Source organism: Solanum verrucosum, unplaced genomic scaffold (assembly GCF_900185275.1).
Source record: "Solanum verrucosum unplaced genomic scaffold, falcon-dt-bn FXZP01000048.1, whole genome shotgun sequence".
Taxonomy (NCBI): Eukaryota; Viridiplantae; Streptophyta; class Magnoliopsida; order Solanales; family Solanaceae; genus Solanum; species Solanum verrucosum.
In genome coordinates, this window is record NW_026020157.1 from 281610 (window position 1) to 305956 (window position 24347).

The 24347-nt window shown below is 32.6% G+C and overlaps 1 protein-coding gene and 1 pseudogene across 1 annotated transcript; both read left to right on the forward strand.

Annotated features, from left to right (window-relative positions):
- The first annotated feature begins 11995 nt into the window (after window positions 1–11995).
- LOC125828366 (ATP synthase subunit c, chloroplastic-like) lies at window positions 11996–12512 on the forward strand. The gene has a single exon (XM_049507680.1). It carries the CDS (start codon window positions 11996–11998, stop codon window positions 12239–12241), a length of 246 nt encoding a protein of 81 aa, XP_049363637.1. The 3' UTR covers window positions 12242–12512.
- Window positions 12513–13372: 860 nt separating this feature from the next.
- On the forward strand, window positions 13373–14986 carry LOC125828341 (ATP synthase subunit alpha, chloroplastic-like; annotated as a pseudogene).
- The last annotated feature ends 9361 nt before the right edge of the window (window positions 14987–24347 follow it).

The window sequence follows — 24347 nt, forward strand, 5'->3', positions numbered from 1 at the left end:
CCCCTTTCCTTTAATTTTTCTTTTTTATGGAGGGTTAGAGCAAATGGAAAGGCTGAGGTTTTCTTTTGGTGATGATAACTTAAAGTTCGTCTCGATTCACTTAAAAAAAAGTAGCTTTTAAGTAAAACTTAAATGATTTTTAAGTAAAATAAATAAGATTTATTTTTTTGGTTTCAGACTTATTTTGAGTCATTTTGACATTGCCAAACACTTCTTTCTAACTTAAGTTTAAATCATTTTAAACTTATATCAAAGTAGTTTTTATATTTGTCAAACACTTGTTGAAGTTAAAAACCTACCTAAAGTCAATCCAAACACCCTCTTAATCCAACGTTGACACCTTGTTTGGTACATGCAGTGGCAAGAGCAGAACAGAATGTCTGATGTATGTGCCTAATTTTTCTGGTGATGATAGTTGAATACACCTTTGACTCTCGGCTTTGGTATAGTGATAAGAGCACAACGTGTGATGTGATGTATGTGCCAAGGGTTTCAAGCACTGCTGCAAATAAAATTTTGGTATAAGGGTAGAGGATTTCACTGTATATCTTTGTGTGATTTGTTTTATTAGAATCCTTTTAAAGTAGTCGTATTACCATTGTTTTATAAATTTGAAGTATGAGGTAAGTTTTATATTTAAATTAGGGAAAAGGGTCTGATATACCCCTCAACTTTGTCATTTAGAGCTGATATATCATTCGTTATGAAAGTGACTCATATATACCGCTACTTATATACAAATGACTCACATATACCCTTTTCCTCTAACGGAAATGAAAAAAAATAATTTTAGTTTAATTTTTTTTTATTTTAAAAAAAATATAATCCCATATGAGTATATTTAATCCTCCTCAAACATTTTTTTTTCTACTTTTTTTTTGTTTCAATGACTAATTTAGATTTATTATTTTGATGGTCAAATTTATTTATGTTTCACTTGTAAAACTTATTATAGATGACCAAATTTTTTTCTTCAAAAACAAAAATTAAATTACAATATATACAAAAAAAAAATAGTTTTAAATTATAATATAGCCACAAAAAAAAAGTTTTAAATTTTTTTCTTTACACTAAGGAATGAAAGGAAAAAATAAAATAAGAATAAGAAACTCAAATAATTATAATCAAAGAAGTCAAAAAATAATTTATATATGAATCATTTCGAATGAACAAAAGATTCAGAACATCAAGAGGAACTCATTTATAAGATTTGAGATTGTTTAGAGGAGATTTGAGCTGTTAGAATTGGAAAATAATTTAGTTCGTTGAGGAAGATGAACTCCTACGATAGATAAATAGGAACTCATATAGTGATGTATATACACTATTTATACAATATCGATACATTACATATACCTACGGTCATTTAGTTGAATTTTTCTTTTTTGGCAGATTGTATATTTACATAAGAAGCTCAAATTAAAATTCCTTTTCGATTAAAATAAAATCAATCAAAATAATTAAAAGTATATCTTGTTATGAAACTATATAAAATAATGAGAACAAAGTAGGGAGAAGAGGGAAGACTTATAATTTCTCTTGAGAGATATTTAGGAATTCACAGATCTAATTTACAATGAACGAATTTAAGGGGAAACCTAACTTGGTCCCCAAATGGAATTTCTAACTTTTCTCCAAAAAGGACTCCACATAATAGACATTACTATAATACAATTATGTTTATAACACTCCCATTGAATGTCTATTTGATAGATTATATGCCTCGTTAACACCTTATTAGATAAAACTTAATGGGAAAAAATTCTAGTGAAAAAAGAGAGTACACATTTCTAATAATACGCATTATGAATGCCTCATTTAAAACTTTACAAGGAAAATTCAATGGGATAAAATCTTGTGAGCTCAGGGAAAAAGAGTACATCGCGTATTGACTCCCCCTAATTTGAATATCAATCCAAAGACTTGAATCTTCACATTCCAAGCTTGTACACCATTTTCTCGAAAGTTATAGTTGGTAGAGATTTGTTGAATAAATCACTCATATCATTACTTGGACAAATCTGTTGCATGTTGATATCATCATTCTTGAGAGCTCATGTGTGTAGAAAAACTTTGATGAAATTGTTGGGTTTAAGATCTTTTTTTCCTTCCTATGTGGATAATAAAAGTCTTATTAGGACCAGCCCACTTTAGCCCATAAGCTCAATATTATGTGACATATATAAGGCTTATTTAGGTCTTATTTTAAAAAACACAAGAGAGAAAAATCAAGAGAAATCCATTTTAGAGATTGAGAGAGAGAAAAATTTCGTTTTTGCTTCACGAAATTTTCTGCTCAGACAGTCTGCTTCAAACAGAGTTTTTTCTTCTTTTAACCGTTGGATCGTACTCCAATTTGAACTGCGAGTTCTAAGCATTCGGTTCTAGCAATTCAACGGTGGAGATCAGATTTGGATGTCTGTAGCTTCTGATGTTGGGGCGTGAACAGTAGCCCCTTTTTGGGTGAAATCTCTCCTTTAATTCTCTAATTTTGGTGCAATCTTGTTTTGTTGTTGCTCGTTGTTTGACACTTGTTTTGTGGCCAATTTTGGAGAACAATTTTGTAACTCTTGGTGTTTATAGTGGAGCTTTTGGTCCTGTGTTTTTTACTCTTTACATCGAAGGGCTTTCCATGTAAATCGCTGTGTCTTGTATGATTGATTTATTCTTGTCTTATTATTTTAGTTTGGTTGATATACTTGTGTCCATTCTTCGTATTGCTTGGTTTAGTTTGTCTTCTCTTGGTTCAAATTGAAAGGAAAAGTTTAGACTTGGGTATTATTCCGCTGTTATCCTGTCAGACATTCTTGTTAGTGTCTTGTCTTTCCCAACATAAATGTGCTTTCTTCTTTCTCCTTTTATGAATCATCCTTTAGGTTAAAAGAATTATGCAAGTTCCTCACTTTAGCTTCTTTAAGAAAATAATTTATTGCCTTTGGAAAACTCGTCAAGAGTTTCAATTCAAGTTATCAACTTCTATAACAATACAAAAGATTCTTGATTGATTTAATCTATGTGAGGATTATAAATAAGTTTTCCAAAAAATTACATATGATTCATGCATTTTGAGTCCATATGATATTTTTATATCAATTTTGTCAAGTGACAACATTCAATACTAAATGTATAATATCTTCAATGTCTAGATTGCAAGTCAAATAAGCTTTACGCTTATCAAGAAGCATCATTTCACTTTTTACTTGATAATTATTTCTATACCAACATATTTTAATAGACATAGAATTTGTATCATCATAATCTTTTACAATATCGCGCACTATTGTATCAAATATATTGTCAACAAGATATCATGTTGTATTGATTTACAATACGACATAACTTATTGAGATCTCATCACTTCGTTTTTTTCAGGTACATACCTCTCTCATGAGGTTTCATGAAGCATTATGTTACAGGCTCTTTAAGAGCACATTGTCTCCTTATTATGATCATTTTGACTATTTGCTCCTCCCCTTTTTCAAGGATCATTTTATTTAGAACCGATCAGTCTATCATGCTTCATGCATGTCATATACTCTATCATTTATGGACATTCAATAGGACCATTTGCAACTATTGTGTTACTTCTTATCTCCCCTTATATTAGACAAACTAATATATCTCAACCTATTTTGGAGAATCCATCTTTGTGCATCATGTTATATTCATTAATTATATACTACACATCAAAAATATCATATGAAAAATATTTGGTCCCTGTTCATAAATTAATTGAGACAAATATTGATCACAATTTATTGATCTTGTCCATTCAACAACTTTAGTATGCAATACATTATATTTCAGACCATGAAACTTTGTTCTTATAATCAATGATTGACTATTTATCTAAAGAATTTAATGTCATGTCAACTCGAATATTCATCAATATTATCAAGATGAATTGTCTTGACTACATATTCTGAAAGTTGTGCTCTTGACTCAATTTTTTACACAAATAATTTTGCGAATGTTAAACTACAGGTTGACAACAAACGCAAATGTGATTATCTGATAGATGCATTTATTTATCATATCACATGATAAGTGAATAGGCTCATATTTATCTTTAATATTTTTTAAAATTTAGGAATTTAGTCCCAACATTAGTTGATCCAATCAACTTTCATGAGAACAAGCAACATAAAGAATTCTTGAAGAACTTTTTAGTTCTTGAATATATGTCTCTTCCGAAGATGAGTTGTGATCCCATCATGATAAAATGTATATCCGTATTGATAAGCTCTAGTTTTCACTATCACATTCACTTAAGTATTGGATTATTCAATCCCAATTGATAGGAATTAATCATTAAATGTTGGGGATGAAAACTCTAAATTGTAGCCAAGGAGATGGATTTCATATGATTTCAGAACACTTTGCCAGTAATCATATTATTTGTGGCAACAATTTTGCAACCCCAAATTTCGAGATTACAATAGGCACACATTAGACCATTTAGAAGAAACATTTATTAGGACCATGAAGTATCTAAACTGTAACGACCCGAGAGCACCCCCTAGCCGTTACACGTGTATTCGACCTCTCGGAGGTCTTATACAAGCCTTAGCATTCATTCATCACATAGATCATAAAAATCACTAAGAATTTAAAACTTTTATTCAATAAAATCATAAGACTTCAAGAGTCATCAACATTTGAAAACATCAATACGCAAGCGGAACTACTAAGTCTCTTTAGCCAATCTTAGACAAGAACTTAACATTTACATACCTAAATTAATGGTAACTAACCATTGGAATTTTTTCTTTATCTCCAACGTATCCCTTGACAATCACCTTACCCAACAATAATTCTCATCACCACCTCCACGTCCTCCACCACTTATATCCACCATCTCTTTCTTCCTTCATCGTCTTAAATCACGTTTTCATCTTCAACTATTAAAATTGAATCTTGGTAATCAACATTATATGTAGAGTTTTGTTACTATTGTTACATTATTATTCTGTATCTAGTATAGAGTTCTTCCTTTTCAAGTATCTAAGATATTAAGCCTCAATTAATCCTCTAATTAAGAAAAATAAGAACATTGTAACACTCCGGAAGTTAGTAGACTAAACTAGAGCTTAACGTGAGGGTTAAAGTCTTGGATGTAACTCCCCGTACTTAGGAAATCATGGTAACATCTAAAACACACATGACTTCACACAAAGAACAAACCATGAGGGACTTATCATCTCAAGCTAAAGGAGGAGTAGAAGGAAAAGATGAGGTTAACGGGGCTTCATAATGGCCTCAGCCTCCCAAGTAGCACCCTTAACAAAAAAGAACTTGTTCTTTCGACGTAAAGAATTCTTCCAATAATTTTGAGCCCGATCTTTTCAAAAAAGTGCGTACAGTACTTTTGTTTTACCGAGCTAAAGTTCTAGCACAAGAAAGTCGAAGTATATACTTTATTCGATATAAAGTCTTTTTTTTTGGAAAATCCTCTATAATAATGAAAAAGATTTCTGCATATACGCCCAAATCGGTCAATAATATTAGAATCTGATAAATCGGACCAAACTAATTTACTAATGGGATGCCCTAATACGGTACAAAAGTGTGCTTTAGCTAATGATCGAACCAAAGGAATAATTGGAACAAGGGTCTCGAACTTCCTAATTGGATTATTGATTAGAAATGAATTTTTTAACATTTGACTACGTACCATTGAATGATTTAGTCACACACTTGAAAGATAGCCCATAAAGTCACGGGAATGGTTGAATAATTGGGTTTATATGGATCCTTCCTGTGTGAAAGTACATATAAAAATGACATTGCCAAAAATTAACACGGTAAAATTTCCATTTATTCATCAAAGGAAACATCCCTTTTGAAGCCAGAATTGATTTTCCTTGATACCTAACATAATGCATGAAAGGATCCTTGAATAACCATAGCGTAACCTGAAAATCCTTAGCAAAGACTTCTACAAGACGTTCTATTTTTCCATAAAAATATATTCGTTCAAGAAGGGCTCCAAAAGATGTTGATGGTAAATGAGAAGATTGGTTTCGTAGAAAGACGAAAGTGGATTTGCATTCATATACATAAGAATTATATAAGAAGAAGAAGAATCTTTGATTTTTTTTTTGAAAAGGAGTTACCGGGCTTCTTTGAAGTAATAAGCCTATTCAAATTACAATATTCGTGGAGAAAGAATCATAATAAATGTTAAGAAGAGACATCTTTTACCTAATAGCGAAGAGTTTGAACCAAGATTTTCAGATGAACGGGGTAGGGTATTGGTATATCTAATACATAATTTAGATGTAAAAAATTGTCCTCTAAAAAAGGAAATGTTGAATGAATTGATCGTAAATTATGAGATTTGAAAATCTTTTTGCCTTCGAAAGAATGTAAAGAAGATATTAATCGTATAGAAAATAGAATTTCCACAATACATGCAAACCCCTCTGATATCATTTGAGAATACAAACTCTTGTTGCACCCCAAAAACGGATTTTTATTAGAATCATTAGTTGAAATAATAAAATTAAATGATTTTGTTGATACATTCGAGTAATTAACCGTTTCACAATTAGGAAACTAAATTTATTGTTATGACATGAATTTTCCAATAAAATCAACCTATTTCTATTTAAACCATGATCCTGAGAAAGTGCATAAATGTACTCCTGAAAGATAAGTGGATATAGGAAGTTGTGTTGTTGCAAGCTATCTGGCTGTAAATATGTGTGAATTTCTTCCCTTTGGAATTCGATTTGAACCAAAGATGGAAGATTTTAAGGGTTATCAAATGATACATAGTGCGATACAGTTAAAATAAAGTATTGTAGTAAAAATAGATACCTTGGATACAGTAAAACTTCTCAACGGATGCTCTATCATCTCTTTTTTTTTTCGTTTCATTTAATTGGTCTATGTTATAGTGTTATAGGATAATAAGATGTTTAGAAATTCTTTATTTTTTCAACCTAATCGCTCTTTCGACTTCGGAAAAAACTTTCTTTATCAATATACTGTTTCTTCTACACACATCTCCATAATCGAAAATGGTAATAGTTAGGATTCATTAAAAAAAATCGAGAACCCACTCATGGAACAAAAACCCTTCCTGCATCAGGCACTAATAATTTTTAACATCTAAGTAGATCGGGAATCATACAAAGTAAGAACAAAAGCCATTGCTTTTTGTTTCCCTATATTTTAATTGAAGCCGCGGCCTTATCCATTTATTCATTCGACCCAACTTTATTTTGTTCCGTTCCAAGAATTCTAACACAGTTTTATACCCATCTAGGAACAATGAAATATTTTCAGAAGTTTTCGTTGATACGACATGCAATTTTTACCATTCATTCCCTTTCAGGATCAGTCACGGTCTTCCAAACTTTACCGAGAGTATGGATGAATACCTCACTTCATCCATATGTGTAAAAGACACTAGCCACACGTAAAAGTCGAGTACTCTACCGTTGGTTAGCAGCCCGAAGAAAATATCAAAAAATTATGTAGATCCAATCCGAAGAAGAAGAATTAACTAGATTAGACAAGACAACCAAAAACCATTGAAAGAAGAAATCTAAAAAAATACATTTACACTTTCTAATTCATTTAAAACATAAAATAAAACAAAATAAATTCACTTCATTTATCACAATGAATTATATTTGTTCGATACACTGTTGTCAATATAAATATTTGAATATTAAAAAAAAAAAAATCAATTGAAAACAATAAAAAATAGTAAAAAAAAGAAGGGCTTGTGTTGGTGGAACTACAAATCTAATCCAAATAAAATAGATACAAAAAAGTATAGATGAGAGAATAAAAAAAAATAAGTGGAAAACAAAACTACAATTTACTTTAATTTACTTAGATTTATTGAATTCATAATGGATTCAATCAAGTTAACTGAGATAAGCAAACTTGATTTCGTTCCGAAATGCCCGAATTTAATATTTCGAAGAACAATAAAATAAGAGGTTTTGTCGTTATAGAGCACGAATTCACTGGAAGCAATGATAAATAAATACAAATAGAAAAGGAAAGGGAGGAACTACTAAAAAATAGAAGAGAAAAATCATACAAAGTTATATACAAATCAATACCCCCTTTTTTGTATTTCCTTAATTGAATTTCGGTTGATTAAGACGAAGTTCCTTAAAAACCTCTACCTTCTTTAAAATATCCTGAACAGTTTCTGTAGGTTGAGCCCCATTTTCAAGGTAATATAAAATAGCAGGAACATTTAAATAAGTTTGATTCTTTATTGGATCGTAAAAACCCACTTTCTGAAGATCTTTTCCTTCTCTTTAGGGATCGAACATCAATTGCAACGATTCGATAGACGGCTCATTGGGATAGATATAGATGAACAACATCCCCCTAGAAACGTATAGGAAGCTTTCTCCTCATACGGCTCGAGAAAAATGATTGATTGATGTTTTGTCTTTGATGGAATTCTATCTAAGAAATGACAACTGGATCCATAAAATTATCAAAGCAATTAAAGATCTATGTCTTTTTTTCTTCGTTCTTCCTTAAAATGAAAAAGAAACCATTCATACTCTAATAACTCAAGTTGGATAACTTTCTAACAATTCAAAGGAAACTTTCGGCAATTTCATTTATTGAGCGGTCTTTCCTCCTTTTTTGTTTGTCTCATTTAAAATCAGATTCTTTAGTCTGATCCAATTATTAGGACGATTAAAAAGGTGTTTCCGTGTTCTTGGATCCTTTATTTTGTTTTATTTTAAATCATTCGGTTTAGACATTACTTCGGTGCTTTTTAATCCTTTCAAAATGGCAGCAACATACCCTTTTTGAGATTTTTATGAAAGAATCCTATAAGATGATGGATTCCCTCATGAAACACTTTGGATCGAAAAAGTTTGATCAATTCCAATAATTTTTTCATTTTAAACTTGCTCGAATTGGATTCTTTCGATTCCCATACCTAAGATATATTTATGAAGTTGTTTCATTTTTTTATTGATTATCATTAACCCTAGACCCTTCCCCGAGAAATAAATTAATACTTTCTACTCGAGCTCCATCATGGACTATTTACATTCCAAGACAACAAAAAATGAGGGGTTCTAGTGAAACATAACCCATGATGTCGAGCTAAGAGCACCTTCATTCCTACAAAAAATGGTGGATGTACAATTCCACAACGCATCATGTCCTTCAAGTCACACGTTGCTTTCTACCACATCGTTTCAAAAAAGTTTTACCATAACATTCATGTAAGAACCGGTATGGAATTGATTCAATTATGGAATCATGAATAGTCATTGGTTGGGCGATGTATAAACACCATAATATAAAGTATTGTCTATATCTTCTATATTTTCTATATTATAGTATATATAATACTATAGATATAGGTGGATAAATATTTTTCTGAAGAAGTCTTAGTAAGACCCCATCGCTAATATTAAATTGTCTAATAATATAATATTAATTAATAAATATATATAATAAATAATTTATTTATATAAATAAAATAAGACGAATAAACGAATTCTTTTTATTTGCATCTTCACGTGACTTAATAGGAGAAAAGATTAGCTTCTAAGGAATGATTTAAACTATTTCTCTTTCGAAATTTCGAATCAATTTCGAAAGTTCCCCTCTCGACATCATTATTCCAAGAAAATTTTATAGTTAAAAATAACTTTTGATCATCTTAGGAAAAAAGATAAGTCTTTTTTTTTCATCTGATTGATAAAATCCAAAGAATGGGGAGGGTTTCGTATCTTTCAATTCGATCAAATAGACTGAGAAATTGTCACTGTTTATAGATATTGAAATGAACGCCTTCCCATCACTGATAACTCCTATCTACCCCATTCTATGGGATTGATGCATCATAAATCAAAAGAAGGGGATATCCTAGTCTTTTTTATTTTTACGAAATGCGAGTTGTTTGGGCACAAAGACAAACAAGCCCAGATTAAGTCCAGTTTTTGCTCCTTTTTTTCTATTTTAGCCTACCTCATTGATTAAGAATTAAGAGACTTGGTGAGTTGAATTAGTACCAAAAATCCCCTCTTGGTGAAAATTCAAGAAATCTACAAAAAAGAAAATTGAATCTAAGTAGGCTAATTTAGGGAGTAGAGAATATGAGATAGTGAATATGGATTCTTTCGTATCTCGATTCATTTTTGAAAAAAAAAAAAGATTCATCGAAGAAAAAAATCAGAAACAACAATCACATTCCATCTAACATTTGATTTTAAACACAACATTGTTAAAAAAACAATCTATATTGTCAAAGAATATATATGTTCTGGGATGGAAGGATTCGAACCTCCGAATAGCAGGACCAAAACCCGTTGCCTTACCACTTGGCTACACCCCATTTAGATTTCTATGTGATACTAAAAAGTATATTGCTGGTTTTGTTTGTTTGTCAACTCTAGCCCAAATAGCTATAGAATCGATTAGATTGGTATTCAGATTTTTCTATATTTTTGGTATGTGTAGATATAGAATTCAACTTAATTTATTGATTATTACATATAATTTAATTAAGATATTGTATGAAAATATTATTTTTTCGATTCTTCTTTGAGAAAAGAGGATTTTTGATTGGGTGGGTTCAAAGAAAAAGAAGTATTTTTTGTTGACCTTCCTTACTTTCCTTTTCCTTATATAAATAGCTCAATCAAAATGCAATTATCTCCAAGAACAAAAAGTCTGTTATGCTTAATACCTTAGTTTGATCGGTATCTGTCTTAATTCGACCCTTTATTCTAGTAGTTTTTTCTTCAGCTAATTGCCCGAGGCCTATTATTTTTGAATCTAATCATAGATATTATGCCAGTCATACCTCTGTTCTTTTTTCTATTAGCTTTGTTTGGCAAGCTGCTGTAAGTTTTCGATGAGATCCTTAATAATATCCTAGAAAATTCATGATTTATTAGAGAAAAAAATTATAAAATCAATAAAATCAGAAAAGCTTTACCGTTTGAAATCTCGATTCAAACATTGAAATTCTTGGATAGTCACGAGAAATCCGGCTTAACTTATTTCCTTCTTTTTTGGCGCTTTCCTTTCTAGTGAAAGACCTTAGTAGGCTCCTCTTGTGTATATAACAAAATTGGTTAGTGACAAACTCTTATTATAAAAGAAGTTATGACAATTCTTTTAGAAAAAAGCTTCGTTGCTTGGTGTCAAACTAGGATATGTGATGGATGATGTATTTTTTTTTTTTCCAAAAAAATCATCATTGAGATTGTGTAATGCTTACTCTCAAAGTCTTCGTTTACACAGTAGTGATATTTCTTGTTTCTCTCTTCGTCTTTGGATTCCTATCTAATGATCCCGGACGTAATCCTGGACGTGACGAATAAAATAAAAAAGGTTTTTCCTTGCTTGTTTTTCAAATTTTCTTAGCATTTGGTCTATTCCATATATTTAACTAAGAATAAGAACAAAGTATTTTGAAATTCGAAAAAAAATCAAGGTTTTTTAGTAATTTAGAAAGGGGCGGGAGGTATCTGTACTTGAATAACTATAAGCGAACCCTTTAAGATGTTTCGACGCTTGATTCTCGAATAGGATTGAATTTAAGATGAATTCTTGGTTTACGTTGTGGAAGAAAGACACGTAAATGTGATATTAGATATTGCCTAGTGCTAGTTATATATCAAATGACCTGAAGATATATTTTACTACTCTAGGGGATTCTAATAGACTAGAAGTCCTTCCGGCCCCTTGTGACTGTGAATTGAATGAATAAACGGATGAAATCAAGAAATAATTCAACTAACAGTTAGAACAAAGAACAAGAAATGGAAGAACGAAAGTCGTATGGGTTCACGAAGACTCTGTGGCTAAAAATTAAAAAAGATATATCGAAGTTGTTTTGATGATTCAATAATCTTATTACTTCAATCTGAAGTTCTTAGTTACTTCGACTGGATGAGTCCTAGTGAGGGAATAATTAAGTCAAAATTTATTGGTTGATTGTATCATTAACCATTTCTTTTTTTGGTACCAGGAACTTAACATGAATCCACTGATTGTTGCCGCTTTCGTTACTGTTGATGGATTGGCTGTAGGGCTTGCTTCTATTGGACCTAGAGTTGTTCAAGGGGCTATTGCAGTTCAAGCTGTAGAGGGTATTGCGAGACAGCCTGAGGCAGAGGGAAAAATACGAGGTACGCTATTGCTTATTCTAGCTTTTATGGAAGCTTTAACAATTTATGGACTAGTTGTAGCATTAGCACTTTTATTTGCAAATCCTTTTGTTTAATCTTAGCTAAGAAATATGAAAAATATATTTCTTTTTCATATTTTATTGCCTTCGACTTGTCGTTTGCTTTTTCAAATTCTATCAAGATTTTGCTCCTCCCATTCTTTATTCTTTGAGAAAAGAACCTACGGGAAGGGCTGATTTGTGGATGAGGAATTAGCCTACTGACTCACTTTCATCCTTCCCGTTCATAGACCATGGGAAACTCTTTTTAGTAAGTGTTAGTGTTCCAATAACCAATAAAAGGGCTAGTTCATTAGTTCATAATTTCTAACTACTCAAATATTTTTTATTTTTTACTCAATTTTAGAAAAAATAATAAAATAAATAAAAAGAGGGGCAAAGTAATACAAAAAGAACTCTGTTCGATTTTTTAGTCTATCTATAAGAGGAGATCATATGAAAAAAGAAACAAGTTTGCTGACAATTACATATTTTTGAGTTTTTCAGTAGAGTCCTCCGACTATTTTGGTCTTACATTAGTTTCGATATCTTTTTGGAATATGAACAAAGAAGAGAAGATAGGCTCATTCCATTCATAAAAAAAAGATATGAGAATTTACCTTAAGTAATTGAGCGTGAGAGCCAAATGGATCGAAAGATTCATGTTTGGTTCGGGATGGGATTATGGAATTTGGGAAGGAATGGAAAAATAATCTACTTTCATTAAGTGATTTATTAGATAATCGAAAACAGAGGATCTTGAATACTATTCGAAATTCAGAAGAACTGCGTGGGGGGGCTATTGAAAAACTCGAAAAAGTTCTTTCTCATTTGTGGAAAGTAGAAACCGAAGCCGTGCAGTTTCGAGTGAATGGATACTCCGAGATAGAATGAGAAAAATTGAATTTGATTAATTCAACTTATAAAACTTTGGAACAACTAGAAAATTACAAAAACGAAAAGATTCAGTTTGAACAACAAATGGCGATTAATCAAGTCCGAGAACGGGCTTTCCAACCAGTCTTACGAGGAGCTCTATGAACTCTGAATAGTTGTTTGAACAATGAATTACATTTACGTACCATTAGTGCCAATATTGGCATGTTGGGAACAATGAAAGAAATAACTGATTAGTCTTTCTACTGTAGGTATTATTTTTTTCTTTCAAAAAAGAATAAAGAAATAATCATGGTAACCATTCGAGCTGACGAAATTAGTAATATTATCCGTGAACGTATTGAACAATATAATAGAGAAGTAAAGATTGTAAATACCGGTACCATACTTCAAGTAGGCGATGACATTGCTCGTATTTATGGTCTTAATGAACTAATGGCGGGTGAATTAGTAGAATTTGAAGAGAGTACAATAGGCATTGCTCTGAATTTGGAATCAAATAATGTTGGTATTGTATTAATGGGCGATGGTTTGTTGATACAAGAAGGAAGTTATGTAAAAGCAACAGGAAGAATTGCTTATATACCCCGTGAGTGAGGCTTATTTGGGTCGTGTTGTAAATGCCCTGGCTAAACCTATTGATGGTAGAGGTGAAATTTCAGCTTCTGAATTTCGATTAATTGAATTTGCCGCCCCCGGTATTATTTCATGCCATTCCGTATATGAGTCTCTTTAAACCGGACTTATTGCTATTGATTCGATGATCCCTATAGGGCGTGGTCAACGAGAATTAAATATTGTGGACAGAGAGACCGGTAAAACAGTAGTAGCCACAGATACGATTCTCAATCAACAAGGTCAAAATGTAATATGGGTTTATGTAGCTATTGGGCAAAAAGCGTCTTCTGTGGCCTAGGTAGTAACTACTTTACAGTAAAGGGGAGCGATTGAATACACTATTGTGGTAGCCGAAACAACGGATTCCCCTGCTACATTACAATACCTTGCACCTTATACAGGAGCAGCTCTGGCTGAATATTTTATGTATCGTGAACGACATACTTTAATAGTTTATGATGATCTCTCCAAACAAGCGCAAGCTTATCGCCAAATGTCTCTTCTCTTACAAAGACTACCCAGTCGTGAAGCTTATCCAGGAGATGTTTTTTTATTTGCATTCACACCTTTTGGAAAGAGCCACTAAATTAAGTTCTAGTTTAGGTGAAGGAAGTATGACCGCCTTACCAATAGTTCAAACTCAATCCAGAGATGTTTCGACTTATATTCCTACTAATGTAATTTCCATTACTGATGGACAAATCTTCTTATCCACCGACCTATTCAATTTTGGAATCAGACCTGCTATTAATATGGGTATCTCCGTTTCCAGAGTGGGGTTCGCAGCTCAAATAAAAGCCAAGAAACAAGTAGCTGGTAAATTAAAATTAGAACTAGCGCAATTTGCAGAATTAGAAGCCTTTGCATAATTTGCTTCTGATCTCGATAAAGCTACTCATAATCAATTGGCAAGAGGTCAACGATTACGTGAATTGCTTAAACAATCCCAATCAGCTCCTCTCACAGAAGAGCAACTAATGACTATTTATACCGGAACAAACGGCTATCTTGATTCATTAGAAGTTGGATAGGTAAGGAAATTTCTTGTTGAGCTAGGTACTTACTTAAAAACTACTAAACCTCAGTTCCAAGAAATCATATCTTTTACCAAGACATTTATCGAGGAAGCAGAAGCCCTTTTGAAGGAAGCTATTCAGGAACAAATGGACCATTTTATACTTCAAGAACAAGCATAAAGAAATATTTATCACTTTTGTCTTAATCTTAATAAAAAAAGGACTTAAGCATCTTGGATTCAAATATTCAAATAGTCTTTCTTGTTATCAAAATATATATATATATATATATATGGAAATAAATTGTGTCCAATAGGATTTGAACCTATACCAAAGGTTTAAAAGTCCTCTGTCCTATCCATTAGACAATGGACGCTTTTCATTCTGATTTTTTTTTTCGTGTTTTAACTTTTTGTTTGTAAAAGAAAAACAGAAAGAATCAAATGTGAAATAATTTTTTGAATTGTATATTCAATGATGTACTAATACTAACAACCTAAATTTGATTTAATGAATTTAATGAATAGATTCAAATATTTAGAATAAATAGATATAGAGTGGGTAGTGGGAATCGAACTTGCATCGTTAGCTTGGAAGGCTAGGGGTTATAGTCGACGTCGATTCATTATTTTTAACGTCTCTAATTCAAAACCGAACATGAAACTTTGGTTTCATTCAGCTGCTTTATGGAGATGAGTCAATTTATAGATCTAAGATGTGAACAAAATTCGAAAAAAAAAGAATTCTACCCGTAACATCTATGTCAGCTTTTGATCTAAATACCGATAAAACGAATAGCTTTATAGATGATCATTCTAGAAGAGGGGGATTCTAACAACCTTTCTAGTTATTTCATTCTCTATTTCTATTTAATAGTATCCTGAGGAAAAGTATTTTGTTTCCACCGAGCTAAAACAATATGTTGATATCTCTAGTAAACCAAAGTCATCATTTAATAGCTATTTTGCTTCACTTTCTTCTTTACAAATAAAATCTTGAAGATTTAGTTACGATTAGAAATAAAATTTATATCTTCATCCATGGATCCTTTATTCATACTTATTCAATTGGAAGTGTTGATCCATTTCAAAAATTCTATTTCGCAATTTCATAATCCAATTTTTCAATGTCTAACTGACCTTTGGATACAAATCACGATAATGTGTATTTATTCTCGAATATTTCATTGAGAGGAAAAGGATTAAATCCTTTTCAGAAATAAAGTTTTTGATCGGAATATGAATAAAACCGAAGGACCCTTTAACTATTTAAGGGATAATAGAACCAATCACACTTCTACCACTAAACTATACCCGCTATAATCCGATTATTGTATACAAATGCAATTTTTGTCGAACATGGGAATTGTGGTAATTAAGATATGATAAGATAGGGCCGTCAAAACGACTAAAATCATAACATAAAAATGCATTGTGGAATGCTCGAAAGCTTCTTTTTTTAAGTCCAGCAAGATGGTAAACATAAAATCAAAAAGCAGAAAGAGAAATGAAACATTTTTTTATCAAATTTTCTATTTCATATATTTTATTTGACATTACATAAAAAATGGGAATTTTTTCTTCTTGCTTGAATATTAACTAGTGAATTAAAATTAAATATTACAACTATAACAGACATTTTTGTTTTCAAATTCAAATTCATTGGAACAAAAGAGGCCCGGTTAGGTACTGACCAGACCAGGCCATCCTCACTAAAAGATACCTATATGGCATTTTCACAGAAGCAACTTCCTTGTTCTTCTATTTCTTAACCTGCCGGTCTATGATCTCCTATTGTCCTACAAAATGGGGACGAAACTTCCCAAACTCATTATACTTTTCAAGGTGAGAATTTCAAGTAAGCCATATTATAAACTTTAGGAACACTCACCGACCTTGCTTTCTAAGCTCACCATCTCCCCCTTGGGAGAAAGCCTAAACGAACTTTCTAAGCACCTTTTCTTTCAATTCTAAGGTCGGATAAACTCATCACCAAGCTTTCACATATATCTCACAAGATAATCCTAACCCTTGGTGAACTATACTACTACCCTCTATAGAAGTCTACTAATTGAACATCTCAAGGTATTATCTAAACAACCTACTCATCAAATCTTTTCAACATACCCAAAACTCATAACGATCATATCGGGTTCTACCATCCATAAGACAATAACATTAACGCAGCCCATTAATACTAAAGACAATAACAAAGTCCAGCATATCAAATTTGAAGTCAAAAAAGACAAAGAAACATCGGAATCTAATAAAGCGTAAAACACATACCGGTAACAACATTTGGATGACACTCTTGTTCACCTCTAGATTGGAGAGCATAAAACCTATTTTGTTTTGGAGCATTCCAATCCAAACCACTAGGAGCAACTTGCTTATACTCTCTTCCCTTAGCCTTCATCTTTGGACAATTCATCATCTTGTGGCAACTTTCACCACAACTAAACCAACCATCCATTCCGGCTAAACATCTTCCCTTATGTCTCTTTCCACATCTAGCACAAGTAATCCATAGGGATTCACTACTAATTCCTTACGGTTTAGGGTTAGAAACCCTATTTTCACTATACTTAGGAGCATTTGAGGAGTCTTTCCCGGTAAACCATTGTCAATACTTAGGACGACCATGTCCATTGAACCTTACATGAGAGAAAGTTTCATCATCATTTCTAATCCTCTTTTTCTCCCTAACTCTCCCTTTTAGTTTCTCTTCTTCAATCTGTTGGGTATAAGTCATAAGTCGAGCAATATCCATGTCACCAATGAGCATGGCGGTACGACATTCTTTTACTACTAAATCGGACACTCCAGACACAAACTTACTCATTCAGGACCTAGAGTCGGCCACTAGGGATGGAGCGTATTTCGACAATTGAGTAAACCTCAACGCATAATCATTAACACTCATTTTACCTTGCCTAAGGTTTATGAACTCGAGCAACAAAGCCTCTCTCATCTCTAGAGGGAAAAACCTATTAAGAAAAGTTGTTTTTTAACCTTTCCCACTCTATGGGACCTAGTCCTACCGATCTAGCTTCTTTTCATTGATTAAACCAAACTTGTAGAACCCCCTTGAGTTGGTAATCGGCCAATTCCTCCTTCTCCACATAAGTAACCCCCATAATGTCTAACACCTTATAGAACTCATTTATAAACTCTTGAGGATCCTCCTCAACTTTGGAGCCATAAAATTCTAGAGGATTCGTCCTCATAAAATCTATCACTCTTGAAGCCGTCGTACCCACATTTGGGATCATGGGAGCTACCACTTTCTTATTGGATTTTGCCGTCACGGCTTGCACTAACACTTGGAACGCCGATCTAAACTCTGCATTTTTAACATTCTCAATCAATGGGTCAATCAGAGCATGAGGAGGAGATTGGGGATGAACCTCTTGATTCATATTATCTTCTTCATTCCTTCTAGCATTAGCCCTTGTAGTAGTCATATCCTGGAAACCATCAGGCTTAGATTAAGAGAAAGACTTAATAGAGTTAGACTGTATGGCACGACTTAGACTAATAAATAAGTGCAGTTTCCTAAACATCTAATAGCCTCTCATTCATAAATGTGGTGCGCTTCACACATATGAACAAGACTCTAATACACGTTTTTTGAGACATCCTAGAACCATTCTAAACCTTGTGCTCTGATTACAAAGTTTTTCACGACCCAAGTGTACACCCTAAATGTAACATGGCGTACAAGACCCAGAGAGGCCTCATACAAGCCACTTAGCTTTCATAACATAATATAATAGAAAATGGTGCGGAAATTTAAAACATTTTCCAATACAATCAAAGTCTCATAAAACGAAGTGGAAGTCTTTGCACTTGTCTCAAATGATCTAATACTTGAATAGTCTTAGGAACATAGCTCATACAATAGTTCTAAACATAAAATGAAAGACATAAAGGAAAGGTGATCAGATCCTCAATGCTATGAGGACTCAGAAAATCTTCAGTCATTGCTTTACCATGAACCTAGCCACGGGGATGAAAGTCAATATATCCAGACCCTACATTTTATAAGAATGTAGGCAAGTGTATGCGTTAGTAGAAAGATGTACTAAATATGATGGCTGGAATAAATAATCAACATAAGAATAACATAGGCATTAGTCAACATAAGACATATACCATAATAATAAGAGATAGCAACATAAGTCATAAGCATATTCAATGCACATAAATCATCATATCATAAAAGGAACACTTCTCAAGTAAACTCAACTTGTTCTTACTCATTACATAGGTCATTAACCTCTAGTCATAGATGTGAAGGAAAGCAACACAATTATCAATCCAAGCTAAGCTATCATCATACAATCAATCTCATAATTAAACATACTTATAATAGCTCCTTTAAGTAAAGCTTGTTTCATCATACTAGGCTACTTTGACTTAGGGATTAGCCCCTCATATTCATAATAGTCATGGAAGAGCACTTCTTTACTAGTCCAAGACACATCATTATTCATGAAGGATTACGATTCAACAATTCAAGGCTACCAAGGAAAAGCACCTCATTATGCTAGACCAAGCTATCATGGAAAGCATCCTCTAATGCAAGTCCAAGCTACTCAAGGAAGGATACTATTACTCAATCCAAACTACCAATGAAATGGTTTGGCCTCACCAAGTCATGCTATCATTCAAGCATCCCCCCATGCTAGACCAAGCAAACCTTTGGAAGGGTACGATTTCTCAATCCAAGTCTATCCATGAGATCTACTACTCAAGCTACCATGCATAGTCTTGTCTTACCAAGTCAAGCTATTCATGAAGGGATATCATATCAGTACTTCAAGCTATCATAGTTCATACATGCTTTGATTTATTTTAGGTTAGTAATCCTTTCAACCTAGAATTGTTCTATATGAGAAGACCTTTCACATTAAAGTTCATATGTATTCATGAAAATGTCCTTTCAAGCAACACAACATCAATATCATAATCATTGACACTTTACTCTCAAAGTGTCCTTAAATCATTTACATAGATCCTATAAGACATGCATAATCTCATACATTCATCATATAGGTCATGTGGTGAATCCTTCCACAATAATCCTATCTACAATGCATCAATCATTTAAGCTTCACTCTCAAAGCAATACTTCTTCATAATCATCACGTATGCCTAGATCTCAAGTCATTCTAATAACATGCTTCATTCGTAAGCAATTTTAATCATACTTCATCATATAAGTTAAATCTCAAGCACTACTAATTATGATTCCTCATATATACTTCAATCTAGTTCCATTCATGCCTACATGTTATAATCTTCAATCAATTCATACCTACATGCTTTAATCTCAAGCAATCTATCATGTATTTCATCAATCCTTGAAGATTATCTCTAAATCCTCAATTTCCCCTTTCATGACATAAAAACTGATTTTATCAATTCAAGGTTAAAACAAAGGTTAGGCATGGGTACATGTAAATACATCCTATGAACATGTAATTTTATCAATTCAATAATAAAAAATCATAAACAACCATAATCAACTCAATTGGATCATAACCCACAACATTAGAAGAAACCCTAACTAGAATTGGGGAATTCTTCTTCTAAATTGGGGAAAACATGGGGTTCTATGCATGAAAGTATTCAATGGATGAATAAGCCATCATACCTTGATTACAAATCCCATAAATCTTGCAAGAACAGAGACTTGAATTGACCTAGGTTGAACACTCTTCTTCTTTTTCTACTTTATAGAGAGAGAATTATTTGAGAGAGGAACCCAATTCTTTTGGTGAGCTTGAGAGAATACTTAAATGAATTAATTCATGGGTCTAAAGTACTTATATAGGTGGTTTAGACTAGGGTAAAACAACACCACTTAAGTCTAATCGAACACGGAAAGGACCCTTAAGCCCTCAACTTAATTGCCCAAGAGCCCACCCACGAGACCCCGCCAACGGACCTTTGATGGACCTACGGTCTTTCCTAGTCGGGCATTTTTTGTATAGAGAAATTTGGCCATCGATGGACCCATAGCCACATGTCGTAGACCCATCCACGGGGTGTGGGTGCTGGTCATGGTTCAGTGCTTCATGCAGTTTTCTTGCGGCCCATAATTGGTCCTTGTGGGTTGGCACCTTGAAGTCTTAACATGTTATCCTCTATTTTTAATATGGGGTGTTACAGGTGTATCGTTACCTACTCCCATGGTGTTAGTGAACCACTCATAGGCAGTAAATTACACTTTGAATACTACAATTAATACAAGAGGAAGATCAAAAAATTGGATCTCTTAAAATGAGAGGAAATCCTTCTATTTATTGACAACAAAAGGTAGTGAAAAAATGTTCTTATTGTGCCTTACCGAAAAGGTCACAACCTTCTGGAAAAGCCACAGTCTTTCGGAAAGGTCACAATATTTCATAAAAGTCACAACTCCTCATAAAAGTCACAAGTTTTTATTAAAGTCACAACTATTCGTAAAAGTCACAACTCTTCATTTTCCATTCACACATTTTAGAACGCAACAAACCCTCACATGAATGGGGAATCACTCCAAGACAAAGAAATGGACAAGTGTCTATACTTTACAAGCAAGAGTTAATTGCATTTGAATAATTATTTTTTCCATTTGAACTTTACATAGTGAACATATGTTGGATATACTCGGTCAATCGGTAGATATGATATCCTTGAAACCATCGATATTTTGTGTACAATTAGGCAACAATATGCCACAGAATCAATTTTTTACAATTTATGGTTCTTACAGTTGTGTTCGTTTCAGCCATCAAAACCCCCAGGTTTCATGAGTGTATAGAGAATAGGCTTTTTACAATGACTTTTTGAAGCAACTTTCAGTTCACACTCATATATGTGATATCTAACACGTGTTATCGCATAGATACACTAGTTGGTCAAATCTACAAAACTTAGAAAATCATTAAAAACATTAGGCTTTATTAACTCGTTAACAACCCTTAATGTTTTATCCTTATTCCTGAGAATAATCTTCATCATAAGAATAGATTGAGTTAGCTGGCAATGCCGAACCATCAATCACAACTATTTTTATCCTTGAACCTAACTCTTGAGATCTCGAGTCTGCTAGGTAGAGTTACCGCCATGATAACTTGTACTAACCAGTAAAACCATTCCCTTAGATGATCTTTCTAATTTCTCTCTAGTTAGGCATTTTTATAGGTGGATCCAACACATTATCATTTGACTTTATATAGTCAAATGTGATAATTCCACTAGAGAGTAGTTTTCTGTCATTATTACATCTACATCTTATATGGCGAGACTTTTCGTTATACATTATGATCCATGCCCTACCTACTACATCTTAACTATCAAAGTGTATGCATACTGATGTCAAAGGTTTGTCCCAAAAAAGTATATCTATCAAGAAATGCCAACATCTTTCAACTTATTCACCAGCCTTATCTAGAGCGACAAGATCAGAGATCATTGTAGAGCTAGTTGTACATGCCTCTTTGGAAGATTTCCAAGAGATTGCTCCTCCACCAAAAGTAAATACAAAACCACTTGTGGATTATACTTCATTTGATCTGGTGATCAGACTTGCATCACGATATCCTTTAAATTGTGTTGGATATTTGTTATATTACAAGACATATTTTTGAGTATGTTTTAAATACCCAAAACTATTTTCACTGTCATCCAATGAGTTTGATTAGGATTACTCGTGAACCTACTGAGTTTACTAATAAAACATGCTACATCTGATCGTGAACACTTCCATATATACATCATACTTCCCAATACTCTAGAATAATCTAATTTTGAGTAACTGTCACCTTCACTCTTTTGAAGTTAAAATCACACATTTATTGGAGTTTTGACAGTATTAAAATCTAAATATTTGAACTAGTCAAGTACTTTTTCAATGTAATGAGACTGTGACAATGCTAAACATTATGGAATTCTAAGAATTCTCACTACAACATTTTATGTCTACAACAACCCTAGAAATGTATGGCCTAAACTATCAAAAAGTGTGGCCTTTGATAAAAAGGCTACACTTTTTTACTTTAAGCCATGCTTTTGTAGGGGTGGCCCAAAGAAGGTAACCTTAGAGTTTAGGCGACACTTTTCAAGTGTTGCCTTATTAGATACGCTTAAAAGCATAGCCTAAAAGGCAAAAATACCATGCTTTGCAGTACCTCATATAGAAACATTTATATCTCATACAACTACACTTTCAAGTGCGGCCTTTGCTTCCTTATTGCCCACGATTTTAAAGTGTCGCCTTTTCTATCTTATGTATAAAAACACTTTGATGTGTAGTCCTTGCAAATGTGCATACCACAATTTGCATTGAATATGTTACACAATTGACAATCCTATGGCTACACTTTTAAGTTTGGTAATATTATTTTGGCTATAAAATATTTATATGCCACAATTTCTAATTAAAAAACAGCAATATTGTTTTGCAATAAATAATCACAGGCATTAAATTAGCTAAGAAATAATTCAAATATATAGATTTGCAATAAACTTCAAAAGATAATATGTCTTGTACATACACATACTTATAAAGAAATATTCCCAATATGTGTACTATCTAGCAATGAATATATTTCACAAAATCAGATTTAATATATTCAAACTTTTACAATAGTTCAAAAACTCTTCATCATCCACTTCAATGAGATCAAATTGACTTGTGGCGACCCTTCAAATTTGATCACCTCCATTCCCCCTACACATTTAAAATGAATTTAAAAATCAAAACAAACCATGTACAACAAATCAAACACTAGATAGAAACCATGTTCAATGTTTTCATCTTCTGATTCCTCATAATAAAAATTAGCTCTTACAAATGAGTATTTATACACCATATGAAAAAGAACATAGAACAAACCAAGCACCAAAAAATAGACTCCTCAAATCTAAGACCCTTCTATCAAGAGCTAAAATTTTATTTCAATAAAAGAAAAACATTAATCTGCCCTCAAACTAGCTAGTTGAACCAAATGAAGCCAAAACAAATTAAATTATCTAATAGAAAAGCCCAAGATCAATTAATATCTGCAACATTCCATCATTTTCTTCTCCTTTTCGTCATCTCAAAAGACTCTTTTGGTGCAGAGATGTTGTAAGACTAGATGGAGAGGAAGGCAATTCTTCTTCACAGACGGACAATTAGTAGGAAGGGATTTCTTTCAATATACCATTTATTACATTTGACCACATAATCTCAAGGAAGCAAACACAATAGCTGGAGACTTAAAGTCTATCTTAACAGTGAAATGTTTCTAGCTTGTATCTAGCTAGTGAAATGTGGCAGATACTCCTTCTGAAAAGTATGGTGAAGAGACTAAACATGTACATAATCAAATAGATAAGAGTAATTACTGTTGGAATATATACTATTAACCATGTGTTTAGATATAGTATTTATTATAGAATAATTATTTATTCACTTTTAATAGATTATATTGTCATTTATAGTGTCTGTTTACTTATATAGTAGATGATTTAGTGTATAGAGTTTATAAAATTATATACAAAGGATTAAATCATCAATTCTTATAAGTATAAAGTTTTTTTTTCACAATCTAAGATGGGAATTAGACATGACATCAGTATAATTGTAGTACAAGATTA